At 52.1% G+C, this 20,325-nt stretch overlaps 1 protein-coding gene across 1 annotated transcript; it reads left to right on the top strand.

Moving 5' to 3' along the window:
• The first annotated feature begins 915 nt into the window (after positions 1–915).
• Positions 916–19,415, top strand: Ikbke (inhibitor of nuclear factor kappa B kinase subunit epsilon). The gene is made up of 19 exons (XM_051147346.1): positions 916–1,097; positions 1,665–1,805; positions 2,091–2,220; positions 3,602–3,783; positions 3,908–4,068; positions 5,273–5,383; positions 5,570–5,749; positions 6,337–6,533; positions 7,249–7,313; positions 7,390–7,481; positions 7,609–7,695; positions 11,013–11,088; positions 11,212–11,327; positions 13,523–13,599; positions 16,622–16,661; positions 17,076–17,177; positions 18,288–18,384; positions 19,061–19,173; positions 19,263–19,415. The coding sequence occupies exons 1-19, from the start codon at positions 1,011–1,013 to the stop codon at positions 19,303–19,305; spliced, it is 2,097 nt and encodes a 698-aa protein (XP_051003303.1). The 5' UTR covers positions 916–1,010; the 3' UTR covers positions 19,306–19,415.
• Positions 19,416–20,325: the final 910 nt, after the last annotated feature.

Here is a 20,325-nt window from a genome sequence, read left to right as displayed (position 1 = left end):
GCTGAGAACTGAGCCACCTCTGGTTTGAGAAAGAGAGAGAGAGAGAGAGGGAGGGAGGGGGGGGAGGGAGGGAGGGAGGGAGGAGGGAGGGAGGGAGGGAGAGGGCAGAAGGAGCCTTTTAGGGATGGTGACCCTCCGTTTGCTCCTGCCTTCAGGCAATCCAAAAGGCCAACTCCAACTCCGGCTGTATTTTGCAGACAGGCAGTGAGTGTAACTTCTGAGGTTACATTTTCAGGAACCTGATTTTGAGGGGAACAGGATGAGAACAAAGCTGGGGAGCAGACTTGTGGAGTGTCTCAGATCCTCCCACACTCTCCTCCATCACCGACCCCTCCCTCTTCCCCCCCCCCCCATCCCCTCCTTCCTCCTTAGCAGTCTTCTCTGCAGCCCTGTCCCTTCTGGTAAAGCACTGAGCAAGACCTGCCTGCCTGGTGAGCTGCTGTTAGGTCCTAGCACTAGGAAGTCGGGGGCCACCAAAGCAGAGAAGGTGGGGGCTCGAGGCTTGTGTTGCAATCCTGGGGATTTGTGGTGGTGTGACTGGCTTCTGCCTGACCCTTGCTGACCCAGGGCCCTTCCTCCTGCGGTGTGTCTGTTTCTTGGGACAATCCCAGGCCCGGATGCAGAAACCCTGAGTCCCTAGCCTGAAAGAGGTGACATAGAAAGGTTTGTCCCTGTAGACTGGCCTACCCCTGAAGGGTGCTAGAAGGGACCTGGGGCACAGGGCAGAGAGAAGTCCCCATGGGTGGAACACATGCAAGCTTGGGGCCCAGGAGGACCCTCCTGCAAGTGTTTTGCTTCCCTAGGGGGGAGGGGGAAGTTACTTAAACTTCCTGTGCTACCATCTCCCCCAGCTCCCTTGCCTGTGCCCTCCTCCATGAGCCCTTTATGGGATGGTCTCGGGAGCTAGTGGCTGGCTAACAGTATCTATTGCAGGTCAGGCATGAGACTTTGGGGCCCCTGCATGCTTGTTTGCTTTATTTTCCCAGGTGGAAGGTAGCTAAGGCCGGGAGATGCAGAGTACCACTAATTACCTATGGAACACAGATGACCTGCTAGGGCAGGGGGCCACCGCCAGTGTGTATAAAGCCAGGAACAAGGTAATAGCAGCTCTGGCCTCAGACCCCTTAATGCCCTGGAGCTAGCCCTCCCTCGGGCATTAAGATTCTGTGTAGCTGAGCAGGGTCCCAGGACTCCGTCTCTGTCTATTCCGTGACTCCCTAGGTTTGGGCTGAGGTGTGCTATACTGGAAAATTTCTTTGGAATGGTGCCTCTGTCACAGACATGTCGGGGCTAGAGACAAGACAAAAAGGGGAGGTGACAGCAAGTGAGATCCAGGAGTTGCAGGGCTGGGAGGTTGGGCTTGTTTGGGTTTGTCCTAGAGAGGTGGCAGAGCTGTGTCAGAACACACTCTGAGCTCAGGAAGCAGAGGTAGACCTCCGGGTCGGGTCGTTCTTATCTGTGGCAAAATAAAAGCAGTAACGCCGCCGAGTCATCCCTGTGGGATCATCAGGTGTGTCACTTTAAGTGCTGCTCCAGCCCCTGAGGAGGGGAAGGGGCTGCAGGTGTGAGCCCCTGCTGGGAAGAGGGGAAGATGGCAGCTCCCCAGCAGGGGTAGCACCTGTGTGGTCCCTCTGTCCATTCTCTCCCTGTGGCCCACACATTAGAAATCTGGGGAGGTGGTTGCTGTAAAGGTCTTCAACTCAGCCAGCTACAGGCGGCCCCCTGAGGTACAAGTGAGGGAGTTTGAGGTCCTGCGGAAACTGAGCCACCAGAACATCGTCAAGCTGTTCGCTGTAGAGGAAACGGTAGGTCTTCTGCTTGGTCAGAGGAAGATGCTCTAGACCTTGACTGTGGCAGTCCAGGGGAGGAGGCAGACGGAGCTCATCAGCAGTCTAGAGGCATTTGGGGGGAGGGCGTGGGACCACACAGGGAAATCTTTGGAAAAGGTAGCTGTGGGTTGGTTCCTGTGGCAAGAAGGCCAGGCTAGAAAGGGAACTAGGGCTGTGGGCCCCATCTAGGTAAAGCAACCTCCTGACAGGCGGAAATGGGAAGTACCCTCCTCCCCCAGCCTCCTTCTGTCCTGTGCACAGGGAGGCAGCCGGCAGAAGGTGCTAGTGATGGAGTACTGCGCTAGTGGGAGCCTGCTGAGCGTGCTGGAAGACCCTGAGAACACATTCGGCCTTCCCGAGGAGGAGTTCCTGGTGGTGCTGCGCTGTGTGGGTGAGCCACGCCCTGTCCCCCAAGGTCCAGGCCTTCCATAAGGGCAAAGTCCTAGAAGCGTGTGAGCTTCTGAAACAGGCACCTCAGCGAGCCTGAGGCAGAGGGATGGGCCAGGAGGAAGCGCGTGGTTGATTCTGATCAAAACTGTAGGAAGTCAATGCTAAAAGGATTGTTTGCCATTGTTGGAGGCAGTGAGCACCAGTCACAGTAGTCAACTGGGGAAAAGACCCAACAGGGTGCATTTATGGCGCCTGCAGGCGGTGGCGTATAACTGTGCAGATGTGGATGAAACCGAGGGACCCTGTCCTGAGGGACGCACTAACCGCAGAAAGGCAAAGACCACATTTCCATGGGACACAGCCCCTTGGGTAGTCTGGTTGCTGCAGACAGATGTAGAATGCTGCGCATGCGCAGGGGCCTGACCGCTCAGACTAGGGAAGCGCTGGGTACCAGGTGTGGAACTTCACCTAGAAAGGAGATGAAAGTTGGTGATGTTGATGTTTGCATGATAGTGTTAATGTGCTTAAAGCCACTGAGCTGTGTGCTTAAATCAAGGGGCCTCGTTGCTTACTCCCCACATTGGGGAGGTTGAGGCAGGCCGATCAGGAGTTCCACAGCAGCCTGGGCTACTTACTGAAACATATCTAAAAATAAAACCCCAAATTTTTTAAATGATAAATGTTGTTAGGTATATTTTACCACAAATAAATAATAACATAGAGAATGTTCCCTGGACTCCTCCAAAGAACCAAATGAGTCTTGTATTCTAATGTCCTTGAGACCAGTGTTTTGCCTACGTGTACGCACACGTGCTATATGTGTGTGTGCCTGGTACCCTCAGAGGTCAGAAAAAAATGTTCTGATCCCCTGGATCTGTAGTTACAGATGGCTGTGAGCCATCATGTGGGTGCAGGAAACTGAACTCAGGTCCTCAGGAAGAGTGGCGAGTGCTCTTAACGAATCATTTCTCAGCCATCGCCTTTAAAGAATTATTCAATTATTTCTACGTTATGTATATGGGTGCTTTGCCTACGGATATCTGTATGGGTGACTTGTGTGACCTGCAGAGGCCAGAAGAGGGCGTCGGATCACCTGGAGCTGGAGTTGCAGTTGTGAGGTGACCTGTGGGGGCGGGAAATCAAACTGGGGTCATCCGGAAGAGCCCACGGTGCACGGTGCACGTTACCAGCAATCCGGCTCTCTAGCTTGGAACGTCCCTTCTTTGCCATGGCGGCATCTCGGGGTCTCCAGTTTTCCCTGTGCCCCTGAGCTCCCTGTGGCAGCTCCCTGTCTATTTGGATCCAAGGAAAGAGCCTTTACCAGGACATACACTAGACTGACTCGTCCCTAGCCGAGCTACTAGTGCTCTGTCTGTCCCCAGTGGCTGGCATGAACCACCTGCGGGAGAATGGCGTCGTCCACCGTGACATCAAGCCAGGGAACATCATGCGCCTGGTGGGGGAGGAGGGGCAGAGCATCTACAAGCTGTCGGACTTCGGGGCTGCCCGGAAGCTGGACGATGATGAAAAGTTTGTTTCTGTCTATGGTACAGAGGAATACCTGGTAAGCAGCATGCCGGAGACCCTTCTGCCCCAAGCTAATGGCCCCATGCTTTGTGCTTCCCGAAGAGTCCCCTAGGAGCGCCCACACTGTCCCTCCATGGCTGCTCTCTGCCTTTCTCCCGTAGCACCCTGACATGTATGAGCGGGCAGTGCTTCGCAAACCCCAGCAAAAGGCGTTCGGGGTGACTGTGGACCTCTGGAGTATTGGGGTGACCCTGTACCATGCAGCCACCGGTAGTCTGCCTTTCATCCCCTTTGGTGGGCCCCGGCGCAACAAGGAGATCATGTACGGTGGGCTATGGGGCAGGGAACGAAGGGAACAGGCCAGTCCTTGGCAGGCACCTGGCCCTTTCTCCCCCTCCCCCGCCCCCCACCCCCCACGGGGCCTTGCTGTACCCCAGGCCCTGTCTTGATCAGAAGCACAGCCTCACCACTCTGGCTTAATGGAAAACACACACAGGCCTTTGTCTCAGTTCAGTGTTCCCTCTAGCCCTGCCCCTACTCCTAGGGCCTCATGTCTCCTCTAAGGCTCAAGGACACCTACGTGGTTCCAGAACCTGCAGGAGTGAAGATGGAGCTGGTACCCAGGTCCAGGGTCTTCCTAGTGTCTGATAGGAGGAGATGAAGACAGGGGCTGCCAGGGATACTGCCCAGAGCAAAAGAGATGTAAAGCAGTGACAAACCAGCAAATGACTGGCCCTGCAATACAAGGATCTACTGATGCCGCATAGGAAAAAAGTACCAAGCCTTGGGACAAGTTGCCAAGGTTCTAGCTGGAGGGCAGTTGAGAAAAAAAAATATCTCCTGGGGAAGAAAAGCAGAAGTTTACATTGTCTGTAGGTAACGGGCAGTTGAGAGGAGAGGGCTTCAGGGTGGCAGGGCAGTCCATTAGAAGTACTTGTGTGTGCCCTGGTTGCAGTTAACGGCCTGCAGGGGTTACAGAGAGGCGGGGCACAATGGCCTTGGAGGTCCAGAAGTGCTGGGGTCTAAAGCAAGCTTTCAGCGAGCGGTCAGGAATGTGAGACTGTTCTTGGCTGGCTTCCATCCTGCAACAGGAAGACGGCTCTCTTATCTCTTTTCTCTTATCAGTGGCTCATCAGGAAGGTTGGTGCATGCACCCTTGGTCCTGGGACAAGCTGTGTGGAAACAATACCGTTAGGTTTAGGGACAAGGAGGAAAGCTGCAACGGAATGGGCAGTCAGGGAAGGGTAGACTGGAGGGGCAGGCAGAAAAGTGAGGCGAAAGTGTGTGGTGCTGAGCTCAGCACGGCACAGATGGGGAGGTGGCTGGATCTAGGAGAGCCATAGTGATCATGAGAAGGGCTCTGCCTAGAGCAAGGGGGAGCCAGGGTGCCACAATTTCATTTTCCAGCCTACCTCACAGTGCCTGGGTGGCAGCATGGCCTGGGCTCTGTTTGGAGTTTATTGTTTCTTAAACTCTGATGGATGGATGGAAGAGGGCACTAGTGACCTGCTTCTGCCTCGCTGCAGGTATAGAATCATCACAGAGAAGCCAGCGGGGGCCATTTCAGGGACTCAGAGGCAGGAAAACGGGCCCCTGGAGTGGAGCTCTAGCCTCCCCATCACCTGCAGACTGTCCGTGTAAGTGGGAGGGACAGGCAGGCACCCTATTGAATCTGGGTCAAGGATCGCCTCTCTGCTGAGTCAAGACTTCCAGGCTATCTCAGCAGAGCCCTGGGGCCCTCCCGCTTTTCTTCTGTAGCCTGGGGAGTTCCATTTGGGTGCTTGGGCCCTCGTTCTGATGGTCCTCGTGTCTTGCGTGTGTAGGGGCCTGCAGAGCCAGCTGGTGCCCATCCTGGCTAACATCCTGGAGGTAGAACAGGCTAAGTGCTGGGGCTTCGATCAGTTCTTTGCGGAGACCAGTGACATCCTGCAGCGAACTGTCGTGCACGTCTTCTCCCTGCCCCAAGCGGTCTTGCATCACATCTACGTTCATGCCCACAACACGTGAGTGGGAACAGAGAAGGCGAGGGAGTAAGAGCTCGGCATCCCCCGTCTAAGCAGTGATGTGGGTCAAAGGGAGCTTCTCCCATTTGGGGAAAGTACTATTTGCATCAAGCCCAACTCAAACAGACTTCCTCCTTGTTTGAGTCCCGGACTCTTCCCTAGGGCTTGCACAGCCAGTCTCGGAGATGGGGCGCTCTGTTTCCCGGCTCTGTGGTTTATTGTCCATAGAACCCCTTTACTCACTAAACTATTGGTCTTTGCTGTTTGAGACAGGATTTTGCTGCATAGCCCCAGCTGACAAACTCTCATTTCACCTGCCTTGGCGTTCCAAGAGCTGGGGTTACAGGTGTGTGCCCCAACACCTGGAGCACCGTATGGGCTCAGGAGAGTTTTAATAAGGGTATGGCAGGATTGGGTACAGAGGCTAGGTGTTGGAATCCAGGATCTTCATCCCATTTGCATGAACTCTGCCCTTTGCCTCTCCATTTTTGATGAAAAAACTATACCCCGCCCCTAGCCCCACCCCCAGAAAAGCTTAGCCCTCCCCCATGGTGCCTCCCGACACCTCCTTCCTCTCATGTGTCTAGGATTGCCATCTTTTTGGAGGCTGTATATGAGCAGACCAACGTGGCCCCCAAACACCAGGAGTACTTCTTTGACGGTCACCCTTGTGTCCTTGAGCCAAGCCTCTCAGCACAGCACATTGCCCACACAGCGGCCAGCAGCCCTCTGACTCTGTTCTGTACGGCCAGTGACACGCCCAAGGGGCTAGCCTTCAGGGACCGTGAGTAGGGCCACTCGGGGTGAATCTGTAATACTTGGCACATTCTCCTGCAGAACATAAGGGTTTACAGCCCAGGGCATGCCTTAGTTTCCTAACGAAGGTTTCTCTGGCCCACGGAGTACAAGGACATTTGGGTTTTAATTCTGTGCATGCCTCTGAGTTGCCGGGTGACTTGAACTGGTGACTAGACTTTCTTGGGCATCCCCAGGTCCTCCAACAGAGATGGGGCCTTTGGAGCCATAATGCCCTCAACCGTCTCTGCCATTGGTGGGGGTTTCGAGTAGTTTGAGTTTTAAGGAGCGTGAAACCAGGCTGCAGGAGAGAAGGGCAGGTGGACAGGGGCCCAGAGCTTTTATCTTTCCCTGATTTCTAGAAATAGCATTCCTTTTCGTTTGGATCAAACTTAGTCCTCCTCTGAGGTGAAGGAGGGGCCTTTAACCTTGCAAGAGAATAGGGGTCTACGGGCTGTAGAGGCAGGGGCTTTGAGCTTTAGGGTGTAGTTCTCATATACGACCACAAGGTGGCAGTAAATAACTGAGACTTGAAAGATCCACAGGGTCAAGGTTTGCAAGGCGTTGGGGCGCAGAGAGTTGGGAAGCTTTAGGTGGGATTATCAGCAGCTAGGCGTGACTATGAGCTGGGAACAAGGAAAGATGGTCTCAGAGTTGACCCAGTCCATAGAAACAGGCTCCTCAGACAGAGTCTTTGTCTGCAGCTGCTCTGGACATCCCAAAATTCGTCCCCAAGGTCGACCTACAGGCAGATTACAGCACAGCTAAGGTGAGGGGCCGCCCCCAGGAGGCAGGAGGGGATTTGCCACGGAGAAGGACTGATCCTGCCTATCTGTATGTTTCAGGGGGTGCTGGGAGCTGGTTACCAGGCTCTGTGGCTGGCGCGGGTCCTGCTGGATGGGCAGGCATTGATGCTTCAAGGGTTACACTGGATCCTGTGAGTACAGTGGAGGGCTGGCGGAGGGCATACCATACCCATCCAGATCCCTTCTGCCCCTCTCTATGGCCTATATGCACAGTGCCCTCTGGTGGAGGTGCCCCTGACTTGGGTTATCCTCACACAGGGAGGTGCTTCAGAACACCTGCCAGCAGACACTGGAGGTCACACGGACAGCCCTCCTCTTCCTCAGCAGCAGCCTGGGCAACGAAAGGTGAGTGTATTTTCAGGGCCCACTGGGGTCCTTCAGCTCTCCTCTCTTCTCCTCACCCCTGCAATGGACCAGCCTTCCCCCAACCAGAGCTCTCATCCTATCCTTCATATCCTGTCTTTCCAAATGCATATCCCTCCTGGGTCTAGTCCTGTCTCCTGCAGAGAGAAATCTGTGGGGCGCTGCCTCTCTGGGCTCCAAAGCATTCCCTTACCCAGGAAGGGCAGCCTGGAACCCATTGTGGCCAAGGGTGGAAGCCATCAGGGGCAGTGCTGTTGGTCATCCTCTGGCCAGTGTATTGGGCAGGGTCCATACTGCCCCAGCACAGTCAGTTTTTCCTTGGCACATGAACTTGGGGAAGGGCCCTCTAGGGATAAGGAGTCAAGCCATTAAGGTTTTGAGCCCAGAAAGCCTAGGTTGGTAGGGGGGGTGGAAGGAATGTTCTGAGGCAAACGTCCTGGAGTGAAGTTAGGGAGAAGGCGTGGCGTTTTGGAGGGTCCACTTAGAGAGAGAGGTTGGTACCAAGACTATGACCACTTGTGATCATTTGTGGGTAAGAGGTGTGTAGAGGAAGGTGTGGGGGTGTCTGTCTGCCCCTTGCCCTGAATTAACAGGTTGTTGGAGGAGACGGGTGTCAGCTAGCCAGAGGCCATGGGTGTCAGGTGTATGGAGGAGGATGGAGAACAGAGGAGCCTGGGCAGAGAGGCAGAGGCCAGATGTGGCTTGCAGGGACCACAAGCCATTAGTGCCTTTCCCTGCCTGGGCCTCTGCCACTATCTAAGGCTTCCCAGCCCAGTGTTTTGCAATCTCATTCTTTCCCAGACACCCTCAGACCTGTAGGTTCCTCAAAGCCTTAGAGTGTAAGGCTGCAGCCTTACCGGCTCCCTCTTCAGTGGGGTGGAGGGCATTTTAATGAGTGAAATGTCACCTTTGGTGCTAGTGGCAGTGTGACTTCCTTCCCAGCATGCCCTTCTTCCTCTCTTTAGTGTGCTTTCTTGGCAAGGCAAGCTTCTTGTCCTTTGTCCTGAGGGTCTGTGGCTGGAGGACTAGCTGGACATCAGCAAACCTGAGGTTCCCCCAACCCCCATAATATAAATTTTCCCCCCTCGGCAAGTCAACAGTCACACATGGGATAGCTGCTATGTGCTAAAACACCGAGAATCTCTAGTGGGCCAAGTCATAGCACAGCCCTGCCTTCGCAGAGCCCCTGTGGACGCCTGAGACGCTCAGCTCACCTCTCCTACCCTTCCCTGACCCTGAATTTCCAAGCTAAAAGATACAGGGTTTTCTCTTTAGTTGTCGCCGTGTAAGCACTATGCGCTCAGGCAAAGGCAGGAGGATCTCTGTGAGTTTGAGGACAGTCTGGTCTACATAGCAAGCAAATGCCAGGACTCCATAGAGAGACCCTATCACAAAAGAAAGAAAGGACAGATAAGAAAAAGAAAGGGCTGGAGAGATGGCTCAGAGGTTAAGAGCACTGTCTGCTCTTCCAGAGGTCCTGAGTTCAATTCCCAGCAACCACACGGTGGCTCACAAGCATCTATAGTGAGATCTGGTGCCCTCTTCTGGTGTGCAGGCACCCATACAGGCAGAGCATTGTATACATAATACATAAATATAATCTCAAATAAAAAAGAAAGAAAAGAAAAGGGAAAGAAAGAACGAGAAAAAGAGAATATATGCTAATATCTGAGAGGGAAAAGTGAACATGGAGGTCCCACGCCTAAACAAAGAACTATTTGAGGTTGATACCTGTCAGCAAAGGGAAAATCAGTTTTCTCCAGCAGAGCGTCACTGGGTATAACAACCACTCCGCATGGCCAACACAAAATGAGTCCACGCTGGTTGCTTTTCACAGGGAAGGGAACATGACTATGTTTTGACATTTGTCTTATTGGTTTATTGTTTGTTCTGATTTTTAGGTTTGTTTTGTGTGTTTATGTGTGTGTGTTGTTTTGTTTTGTTTTATTTTGTTTTGTTTTAAGAAGGAAAAAGAACACGAAGTTGGGTGGTAGGGATAAAGAGAGAATTGGGAGAGGGGAAAAACATGTTCAAAATAAATATCCTGTATGAAAATTTTTAAAGGAAAAAAGGGGGAGAGGAAGTTTTTTAAAAAAAGAATATATGCTGTGGAAACGCCTCCCGCCCAGACAGGGGTCGCCACACTGCGCGTGTCCCTGGTCTCCCCCACCATTCTCTGTGTGAGTGTAAACTGTCACCAGCGTTTTGTTCCCTGGTGTTTTATAACCTGCTTGTCTCAGCTAGTGAGCCCTCTCCTGTCATCCTCTTCACCTCTGTACCCATCATGACTGGAAATGTTCTATTGTAATTGTCCTACGATGTCTTTTTACAACTTGTTTTGTCCGAACTGGGGCCCAGCCCAGGACCACATTTTGTGTCCTTGAGTTTAGCTGCCTCGGTTTCAGTTCTCCCCGGTGCCTTTCACGCCACTGGTTCATTGGAGGTCCCCAGCTCTTTGCCCCTCCCTCAGGTTCAGGTGACTTCCTGTTGTCATTCGCTTCCTCTTCCTTCCTGGCATTTGGTAAGTTCGGGAGTTCCGGGGACTGTGGGATTCAAGTTAAACATTCTGTGTTGGAACCATGCTGGGTACTTCCTGCGTACACACTGCAGGTAGTGGTCATGTAATTCCTTTACTATGTAGGCGTATTTTTCTTGAAAAAGAACCAGGGTAGGGTGACTTTGTCACCTTGTAAATGTCCACCTTTCAATCATTTTTGATTGAGTTCAGTGCCAATCACTTCACTGGGGCAGGGGGATGCCCCACAATGTGCTATTGGTCGCCAAGAAATACAATTTCTTTTTTTTCTTTCTTTGTTTCTTTGTTTCTTTCTTTCTTTCTTAGTTTTTCGAGACAGGGTTTCTCTATGTAGCCTTGGCTGCCCTGAACTCTCTTTGTAAACCAAGCTGGCCTTGAACACACAGAGATCCACCTGCCTCTGCCTCCTGATTGCTGGGATTACAGATGGGCACCACCATGACCAGCTAAGAAATATGATTTCTACTGGGAAGACATTGATTCTATATAGTTATAGAACTTTCTAACAGGGAGTTTACTAATAGCCACCTTGCACTGTAGGCTGTTCATGAATCCTGGTGTTTTAGTCCACTTCAACTTTTACTCTTTACACTGCTTGACAATATATGGCCCATGGCCTAGTTGGTTCTCCTGTGTCAAACCCTTGGAAATCCGACAAGACTGCCCCAAAGAAGCTGTGCCCATTGTGTGGGTACAGAAGTCTCTCCCTGCTTCATCTGCTTCCTGAGCCCCCAAACATAACCTCATCCTTACTCCCCTCCAGGTTCAGCAGTGGGGCTGGGATAGCTGACCTTCAGGAACTGAAGGAGGCCACAGAACTGAGGTCCAAGCTGCAGACGGTGAGTTAACCAGGAGGGCAGACAGAGCTGTACAGGGACAGGGAGTGGGGACAGTGGCCTGCCACCTGCCCGGCATAGCCTTGAGCTAAGGGCCCCACTGGATTCTCTTTTTTGGCCCCGCAGTTCTCAGAGGTCCTCTCTAGGTGTTCCCACAGTGTCACGGAAACCCAAATGACCCTCAGCTGCCTGGGCACAGAGCTTTTGAAGAACCGGGATCAGATTCATGATGACAACAGAAGGTCTGTGACATCTTTGTCATCTGTGTGATGAGGCTGGGAGGTGCTCGGTCATCCCACAGGCTCAGAAGCTTTCTTTGAGTCAGCTTGATTGCTCTCTTCAGGGACAGGGTACTAGGGTGTGGGAGGGGGAATCCAAGGAAGAGGCAGGTCTTCTCCCGAGACCAGCATCAGGAATGTGAACCTGGGACCTGCCCTAACTGGGGGCTTGGATAACAAGGAGAGGGTCACAGCAGACACTGTGGCTCTGCTGGGGAGTTTGGCTCCCTTTCTCTGGGTGTGTCGGCCACGGAGGTCCTCTCACTTAGAGCATCGCTGAGCCCACCAACCAGTGGCTCTGTGAGGCTCATTTACCACTGAGTCACAATCAGTAAGTGATGGGTGGGCTTCAGGTCAGACCCACCCACCCCCAGAGCTTACAGCAGACAGGGATTTAAGTTTTATTTTGTTTTGCTTGGCCTGTAGCACAGTGGTAGAGCACTTGCCTAGTGTGTGCTAGGCTCCAGGTTCAATTCCCAGTACCACATGATAGATAGATAGATAGATAGATAGATAGATAGATAGATAGATAGACAGACAGACAGATAGATGAATGATAGATTGATAAATGATAGATAGACGATGCAGGCTTAAAACCTCTGAAGAAAAAAAAAAGCCAAGTGTGGCATTGTACTCCTTTAATCTTAGCACTCACGGAGGCAGAGGCAGCAGATCTCTGTGAGTTCAAGGTCAGCCTGGTCTACAGAGTGAGTTCTAGGATACCCAGAACTACACAGAGAAACCCTGTCTCAAAAACAAAGAAAAATTATTTTATTTTATTCTTTTGTGCGTATGGGTGTTTCACATACATTTATGTGTGTGCACCACATGCATGCAGTGCCACCAGAGACCAGAAGAGGGCATCAGGTCTCCTAGAACTGGAACTATGGATGGTTGTAAACCCCCATTTGGGAATTGAACCCGTGTCCTCTGGAAGAACGACAAGTGTTCGAAACCACCGAGCTATCTCTCCAGCTCCCGACTTGCAGCTTTTAAAGAGTCTGATTACTGTTTTTCACAAACCTAAAGACGCCTACCCATCCACAAGCTGCTGACTGCAGAGCCACAGCCGCCTTTGTCCCCACTGTGACCATGGCACTGAGGTCTCTATGGTTCTAATGTCCCATGTCCTCAATACAAACATCTTTGAGAATGGCAGAGTTTTCTTAGCTCTTTCTTAACAGAACCTAGTCCAAAATGAATACAGTCTTGTGTTCTCTGTCTCGTCTATGGTAAATGTTTTTATTTTCATTTTCATTTTTTTCCTGAGACAAAGCCTTGCTATGTAACTGTGGCCGGCCCAGAACTCATTATGTAGACTTTCAGCGATCTACCTGCCTCTGCTTCATGAGCGCTTGGGAGTAAAGGTGTGTGTGCCATACCCAGCTCTTATGGTAGACAGCATGAGCGCATTGGATTAGGTGCCCATCCACCCCCCCCCCCACACACACACACACTCTGCTAGTGTGTTCCACAAACCCTCTGTGTGCACCAAGGTGCCTGTCTGGAATCATAAGGCAATTCTGAGCTCACAAAGGTGAAACGGTAGAGCCCTAGGTGCATCTCAGTCAATCTCACCCTCCACCGCAGCAGGGGGGGCTGCCTGAGCCCCGGGAACAAGCTTACACTTTGCCCAAATCCAGAAATACCTGAGTTGGTGGTCACCTCGACACCTCTGGGAGGAAGTGGCCCAAATAGTGCTGAGGGTGAGGAGGGACACCCCAGTGCCCTAAAATGAGTGGTTGTATCCAGTGGGAAAAGCTATAGGAAGAGAAGCAGCATTGACTAAACCCCAGGCTGACAAGGCCTTCAGGAGGTCGCCTCCCACCCCACCCCTGCCTTCAGGGATCATGAGTTCATTGCTGTTTTTAGGGTTGTCATTTCCTCCTATGGAGTAGGTATTGAATCCATTGTGACTATAGACTCCTTTACCCAGTCCAGACTTTCTTTCTCACCTGCTGCGGGAGGGAGCAGGAATGGTAGGAAAGATCTAGAATGGAGAAGGAAGACTTGATCTGCATTATCTAAGTAAGCTAAGAGACAGGCCACTTTCCCTGACTCCCAGATTACACCCCACCCCACTCTGCTGCAAGAAGCCAGCGCAGAAGAAGAACACCCTCCCGTCCTGCCGTTTGAATCTTCTTGCTTTCTGCCCACAGCATCCAGAAGATTCAGTGTTGTTTGGACAAGATGCACTTCATCTACAAACAGTTCAAGAAATCTAGGATGAGGCCAGGTGAGCTTGGAAAAAGCCAACAACTAGGAACCCTTCCTTCCTCTCTCCCCCCTATCTACCCAGCTTTGTTGGAGGCTCGCTCAGTGTCTAATAATGCCAAGAGCCAGGGCGCATCTGGCCTAAGGCAGGAGAGCCACTGAGAGACATTACACCCATGTGTATTGTCATGAGAGAAACTCAGGTGACACAGATGCAGGGCACAGGGAGAGGGAGCTTGGGTAACGTGGAAAGGGGCCTGGAAAGGAAACCCTGCCTTGAAGGGCACTTTAAGAAGTATTCTTCTATCTGTCTTTTTATTTGGTTTGGTTTTGGCACACGTGAGTGCATGTGTGTGCGTATGTGTGTGCATGTGTGAGAGTGTGTCTGTGGTCATGATACATGCATGAATGGATGTGTGTTTACATGTCATGGAGGCCAGAAATTGATGCTAGGCTTCTCCTTCAATTGCTCTACACCTTATACTTTGACGCAGAGTCTCTCACTTGAACCCAGAGCTCACCAGTTTGGCTAACGCAGGCAGCCAGCTTGCTCTGGGGATCCCCTGTGTCCACCTCCCTAGCACTGGGCTCACAGGTGCCCTGCCCCCCAGCTTCAGCACTGCACTCACCGAGCCATCTCTCCAGCCCCTCCACTGTGTCTTTGGACAGCAACAAAAGAGCCAGTTTGTCTGGGAATGGGGCAGGGGGCGGGGGGAGCAGGGTCAGAAGAAATTCTCATTAGAGTTCCTGGGCTGGGTGGTTCATTACATTATCTTTAAAGTCCACAAAGGCCTTCTGGGCAGGAGCCCTCTACAGGCTTAAGAGTGGAAAGCTGCTCTGCTGAGTTGGATGAGGGTGAGGCTTGAAGTTGGAGAGGGTGAGGCTGGAATTGGGGTAGCCTGGGAGCAAACCCCCCAATTAGCTAGGGAGTTATGTTAGGATTCACTTCATCCCTGCCCTAGGCTCCGAACATTTCCACATCTTTCTCATTGTCCAATGCCCTCCTGGCCCACAGGGTAATCTATAAAGCACCATCAGGAGAAACATAATATCTAGCCATATGTGTAATTTAAGTTTTCCCACAGCCAAATTAAAAAGAAAAAAAAAAACCCAGGCAAATTTAATTTAATATATTTTATTCAATTCAATATATCTTAATGTCATTTCAGCATATGCTTAGTATAAGCAAAACCACTAAAGAGATATTCTAATCGCCTTTTCATGAATTTCCAAAATCCCTTGTGCACTTTATACTTTATATCTCTGTCTCGAAGATAAGTAGTCAGTAAATACCGTAAGGCGTAACAAAATTAAAAAGCTGCATTTAGTGAAAAAGATATTTCACCCTGCTTCAGTTTTAAATTTTGCATTATTTGAATACATTCTATTAAAAAGCCAGGTCTTCGGTTACCATGGCCACATGTCAGGTGCTCCATGGCCGCCTGTGTCTGGTGGCCATCAATGAGGGCACAGATTATATCCTCTCTCTTTTGGGGCTTTCGGCTTCCCTTGAAGTCTGGTCTCAGGGGCCACGGGGAAGGCAAGCCCTCCTGCCTCGGAGCAGCAGGGCCTGGGGCTCCGCTAAGGTCTGGTACCGAGCTGGCCACTGCTGTGGTTCCAGGAGAGGGTTGGTCTACCTCTGTGCCTGGAACACTAGGCCCTGACACCCAAGCTTTAAATCATGTTAAGCACCATCCTTAGGACCGCCAAGTCTTTGTGTTATTTTGTCCTCATAAAAACTCTATGCACTGCTGAGTGTAGTGGCGCACACCTTTGATTCCAGCACAGGAGAAAGGCAGAGACAGGTGGATCTCTGTGAGTTCCAGACCAGCCCAGTCTATACAGTGAATTTGAGGCCAACCAAGGCTAGGCAGAGAGACCCTGTCTGAAAAACAAACAAACAAACAGCAGCAATCTTCCATGCACCACAGTTTCCTCGATTGATAGTTTAGGAAACTGAGGCACAGAATGGCCAGTCAGCTCAATTAGTCAGGGTCCAGTGTCTGTTAACCATCTCATTTTATAGCCTCGAGAGTTTCCATAGTTACTGCTCTTTCAGAGTGCTTTGTTAAAAAAAAAATAAATAGGAGCAAGGGTGGCACCTGGGGTGCTGCCTGCTGCCGGTCTGGAAGGCTGCTTGACAGTCTGCAGCTCATGCTCCTGTGAGCCCCATAGACATCCATGCGTGCATGTGACAGGTTCACAATCCACGTCACTTGCACACAGCCGCCTGCTAGCAGGACGAAGGGCTAGGGTGTGTTCAGGTCCCTTGGCTTTCACAAGTGCAGGCCCAGGAAGGGGACCCTGCTACTGGGGTGATGGTACAGGAAAATGGAAGGGCAAATCAGCACCTTCTTAATCCGTGGTCCTCAACCTTCCTAATGCTGTGACCCTTTAATACAGTTCCCCATGTTGTGGTGACCCCAACCATAACATTACTTTTGTTGCTACTTCATAACTGTAACTTTATTTAAATATCTGTGTTTTCCCGATGGTCTTAGGTGACCCATGTGAAAGGGGTCTCAACCTGCAGGTTGAAAACCACTGCTCTTTATCCTGGCGCTACCACCACTCAGGAGACCCATTTCCTCAGAGCCCAGCAGGGGGCAGTCTCACCTCAGTGCCTGAGCTTTAAGATCTTCCTGGAGGTAGCCTCCTGCAGGCAAGGACACTTCTAAGCAAGTTGTTTCTTCTGAAAATAGTTGCTGGGGGTCAAGAGTGAGAGTTCAAAGGTGGTGGCCTGCCTGTGAGTGGCTCTGAGGATGCCAGTGGATGGAGGGCTACAGATGCCCTAGCACCCTTGAGGACCATTTCACACAGCATTGCCACCTACAGGGTTTCCCAGCTCCTGGTTCCTGATGCGCGAGCGTGCACGCGCGCACACACACACACACACACACACACACACACATACCAGGTTTGCCTCCCTCTGGAGCCCCATCCTGAGATCCTATAAACTAGCCCCCACCTTAGGCCCTCTTGGTCTTTTTAACTTCGCTGTCGTTTAGTTGGGCGGTGACGTCATTCCCTGTCTGTTCCTTCAGGACTCAGCTACAATGAGGAGCAGATTCACAAGCTGGACAAGTGAGTGGCCTGTTCCCAGGTGGGCAAGGAAGGCGGGGGGGGGGGGCGGGGGGGTGTGGGTGGGATAGTGGGGGTAAGAGGTCATCCGGATGGAGTGAGTCTTCATTCCAGGAGGTGAACTGGGAAGCGGGCGCTCGGACCCTTGGCTGTGGTGGCTGGGGGGGTGGGGGGGTGGGACACTGCCCCGCTGAGTCAGAGGTTTCTCACAACCAACCTTGATGTAGCTGGCTTTACTCCCAGCATGAACAAGTTTGTTTGTGGGGTTTCCTCTCTAGTTATTCTCTCTGATCTGCTTCTTCTCGCTCCCCGCTTTTGACCTTAGCGTGGGGCCCCGCCTGGCTTCTCACTCACTGTTTCCCAGTCACCTGCATCTTCCACGAGGCCTCCCTCATCTGCTGGTCTCTGTGATTCCAGGGTGAATTTTAGCCATTTAGCCAAGAGGCTCCTGCAGGTGTTCCAGGGGGAGTGTGTGCAGAAGTATCAGATGTCACTGGTCACACATGGCAAGCGGATAAGGTAAACAGCCTGGCCCTTCCTCTGATCTCAAGGGGCCTGGGAATGGCTGTAGCCCTCTCAGACTTCAGAGGGCCCAGCTCTGCAGGGCCTGAGGAAAAGAGGAGTTAGTGAGAAGTGCTGGGCGGGGCAGTCTGCTTATAGGACCCTGAGGACTAGAACATGGGTGAAGGTGTCCCTAAAATCTGGATTTCACCTGCCGTCCCTGTGTGTTGGGATGGGTCTCTTCTCTCTAGGGAGAACATCAGCCCCCCCTTCCCCAGTGGAGGAGGAGAAACAACCAGGGCTTCAAATGGGCATGGAAGCAGAGCCAGGCAGTGCCCACTAAACATGCCCCCCTCACACTCTTCCCAGGTTTGGGACTCCCTTTCTCTAGCAGGCCCATGGTCCCCTACTGTACTTTCCTGGGACCCCCTGAGAAGAAAGGTCGGCTTCCTGTGTGCTATGTGGCCTGTGGGCCTGTCATGGGGCTGAGTTCATCTCACCCTCACATTAGAACGTAATGCCTGACAACCTCAGCCCTCTGATTTCACAGCCTGGGCAGGTCTCAGATCTCAGTAGTTTAGAAGCTGTCCCTGATAATCCCAATGTGTATCCAGAATTGAGAACCAGCCTTTGGTTTCATGGACCGGGGGCTCTTGATTTCCTCCGTGCAATGGGGAAATGTCCCTGTGGGCCCCCCTCCCCTCCCTGCCCCCTTATTAGAGAGAATTTTCAAGTCTTGCCCTTAACTTTGTTAGGAAATGGAAGTGTGGTCATGCCTCACATGAATGCTCTAGTGTGGGCCGACAGTGCTCACAGAATTGCACTAGCCTGGGCTGTCCTCTGTCTCTCAAGTCTCACCTGGCTCTGTGCTAGCCATAGCCACCAATGTGGCCTAGGTACATTAACATGCGTGGTGTTATTGATCCCCTCCCTGGTTCTGTTGGGCTCTTCTCAGTGCCCTAAGGGGCAACTGTCTGCAGCACAGCAGGTAAGACAGAGTCAGTGCTTAGGAACCCCTAGTGAGCTGATGACATCTGCCCCCCCACCCCCCACCCCCATTCCCACCCCCACAGGCCCCACCCCGCAGTGGAGAGCCACGCCCTGCTCTAATCTCACTCTCTACTTCAGGCAGATGCAGACGGCCCAGAACCACCTGCACCTCATTGGCTGCTCTGTGGCTGCCTGTAACTCAGAGGCCCAGGAAGTCCAGGAGAGCCTCAGTAAGGTGTGGCTGCTTTGGGGGCACTAGGGACTGCTGGGGCAGGAGGGGTATTTGGATCACTTCCTGCTTTTGGGCAGAGCAGCCTTGACCAAACTCAGGGATGCCCATGAGGGTTGGAGGTCTCTGACCCCTGCAAGATAGGAACGTTGCTAGTGATTTCAGACTGAGAGTCAGTGCGAACAGGCACTCTGGCTGCTGCCACAGCTGCAGCAGGTTCTATGCAGCCTGGAGGTCCCAAGGCTGCTCCTGAGAGGCTATGTGAGGAAGCCCTCATTGGTCTTCTGATTCACTTTCTGCCAAGGCAGCTGTCTAGCTGGCCATAAGAAATACAGGGGGAGGGGAGCTTCTAGGAGACTGGTACATGTGGCTTCCCTTACGTGGTGTGGGCAGCCTCAGACACTGGCCAGGAATGGCATCTCTCCCAAACTGTGGCTTATACTGTGTCATAAGAGGTTTAGGTTAGACCCAAAGGGGAACTTGGCAGACTGAATCATTCAGTTCAGCACAGATGAAGGAAAGTGCTTACGACAGTGTGAGGACTCCCAGGACAGGAAGGAATGGTACGTTGAAAAGACCAGATAGTTCCAGGGCTCTAAGGAGACCCTTCCTCAGCCTATCCCCTACCCAGCCACACGTGAGCTGCCATGTCCTTCCTGACTAACCCATGGCCTCCCTGTAGATCTTTGATCAGCTCCTCCTGGACAGAGCTCCTGGACAGGGGGCTCAGGGCTCACCACAACCTATGGCTCCTCATCCCACGAGGAATTCTGATCCAAAGGACTTGGTCTTCCAGTAAGTGCTGGAGAGTTGGGGTTGGGGGGGGGGGAAGGGGCAGGGGAGGAGGGTGCTGAGGCTAACACCACCTTGGCTTTATCCCAAAGAGGCTGCTCCAGAGCCTCTGCCAGTAAGCTCTGGACCAAGTGACCTGGGCCTCAGCCATCCCTTTCTTCTGCCTTGCACAGCATGCAGGAGCTTTGTAATGATATGAGGCTGTTGGCCTTTGATCTCCAGGACAACAACCGCCTCATTGAAAGGTAAGCATCTACGGTGTCTGGGGATGGCTGTGTCCTCCCTGCTGCTAAGCCTCAGGGCGCAAAGTTCCTGGGTGGCCCAGGGCAGCATCCATCCATTGTACTTACTGATTCTCTAAGCACCCCTGAAGAGTAAGGGCCTCATCTATAAGCGGAGTACCATCCTGAGGAGGTGTGTGTTTCCTTCACAGGCTTTGAAGCTTAGCCTGAGTACATCAGCATGGGGCTTGGAGGCAGGTGGACTTGGGTCTGGGTCATGCTCTGCACTGAATGTGGGAAATATGCCTAAGACTTTTGAACACTACCCCTGGAATCCTCCTAGGTGTCCTTGGAGTGGATGCCACTATGTCATGCCCTGAAACCACAGCCCAGACAAACTGACATTTTTGTCCAAAGTCTTGTCTCCTGCCCCATGGGCTCCAACCTTCCCACCTGGAGTGCCCAGGCTAGTGCATCACCAGACAGGACCCCCTCCTGGGTGGGTGGGGACCAGCAGCAGTACTCAGGTTTTTGGGATTCTAAAAATCATGAAAAAAAAAATATGGGCATGGACATACACACCAAGATAGCCAACTACTCAAATAACTCATGAGTACATTTGCAGGTGCAAGTTCTGCTCTGTAGCAGTCCCACTTTATAAAGCAGTTTGTTTGTTGGAGACAGGGTTTCATTGTCTTTGGAACTCATTATGTAGACCAGGCTGGCCTTGAATTCACAGAGATCTGCCTGCCTCTACTTAGAGTGCTGGGGTTAAAGACATGCACCATTAAGCCTAGCTTCGCGCATGGACTTTTAAAGCCTCGAAGCCCAGCCCCAGTGGCTCACCTGCAACAAAGCCACACCTCCTAATCCTTCTCAAATGGCTCCACACACTCAGCACCAAACATTCAAACATGAGTCTCTGGGGCCTACT

The sequence above is a fragment of the Acomys russatus genome, chromosome 6 (assembly GCF_903995435.1).
Source record: "Acomys russatus chromosome 6, mAcoRus1.1, whole genome shotgun sequence".
Lineage (NCBI taxonomy): Eukaryota > Metazoa > Chordata > Mammalia > Rodentia > Muridae > Acomys > Acomys russatus.
This window is presented reverse-complemented; position numbering and strand designations above follow the sequence as displayed.

Bases quoted from the DNA above. Each gene is read 5' to 3' on its own strand.
- Ikbke (XM_051147346.1), top strand. From the start codon at position 1,011: ATGCAGAGTACCACTAATTACCTATGGAACACAGATGACCTGCTAGGG. The intron at 7,696-11,012 runs GTGAGTGTATTT...ACTCCCCTCCAG, and splicing joins AGCAGCCTGGGCAACGAAAG to GTTCAGCAGTGGGGCTGGGA. The intron at 16,662-17,075 runs GTGAGTGGCCTG...CTGTGATTCCAG, and splicing joins CAGATTCACAAGCTGGACAA to GGTGAATTTTAGCCATTTAG.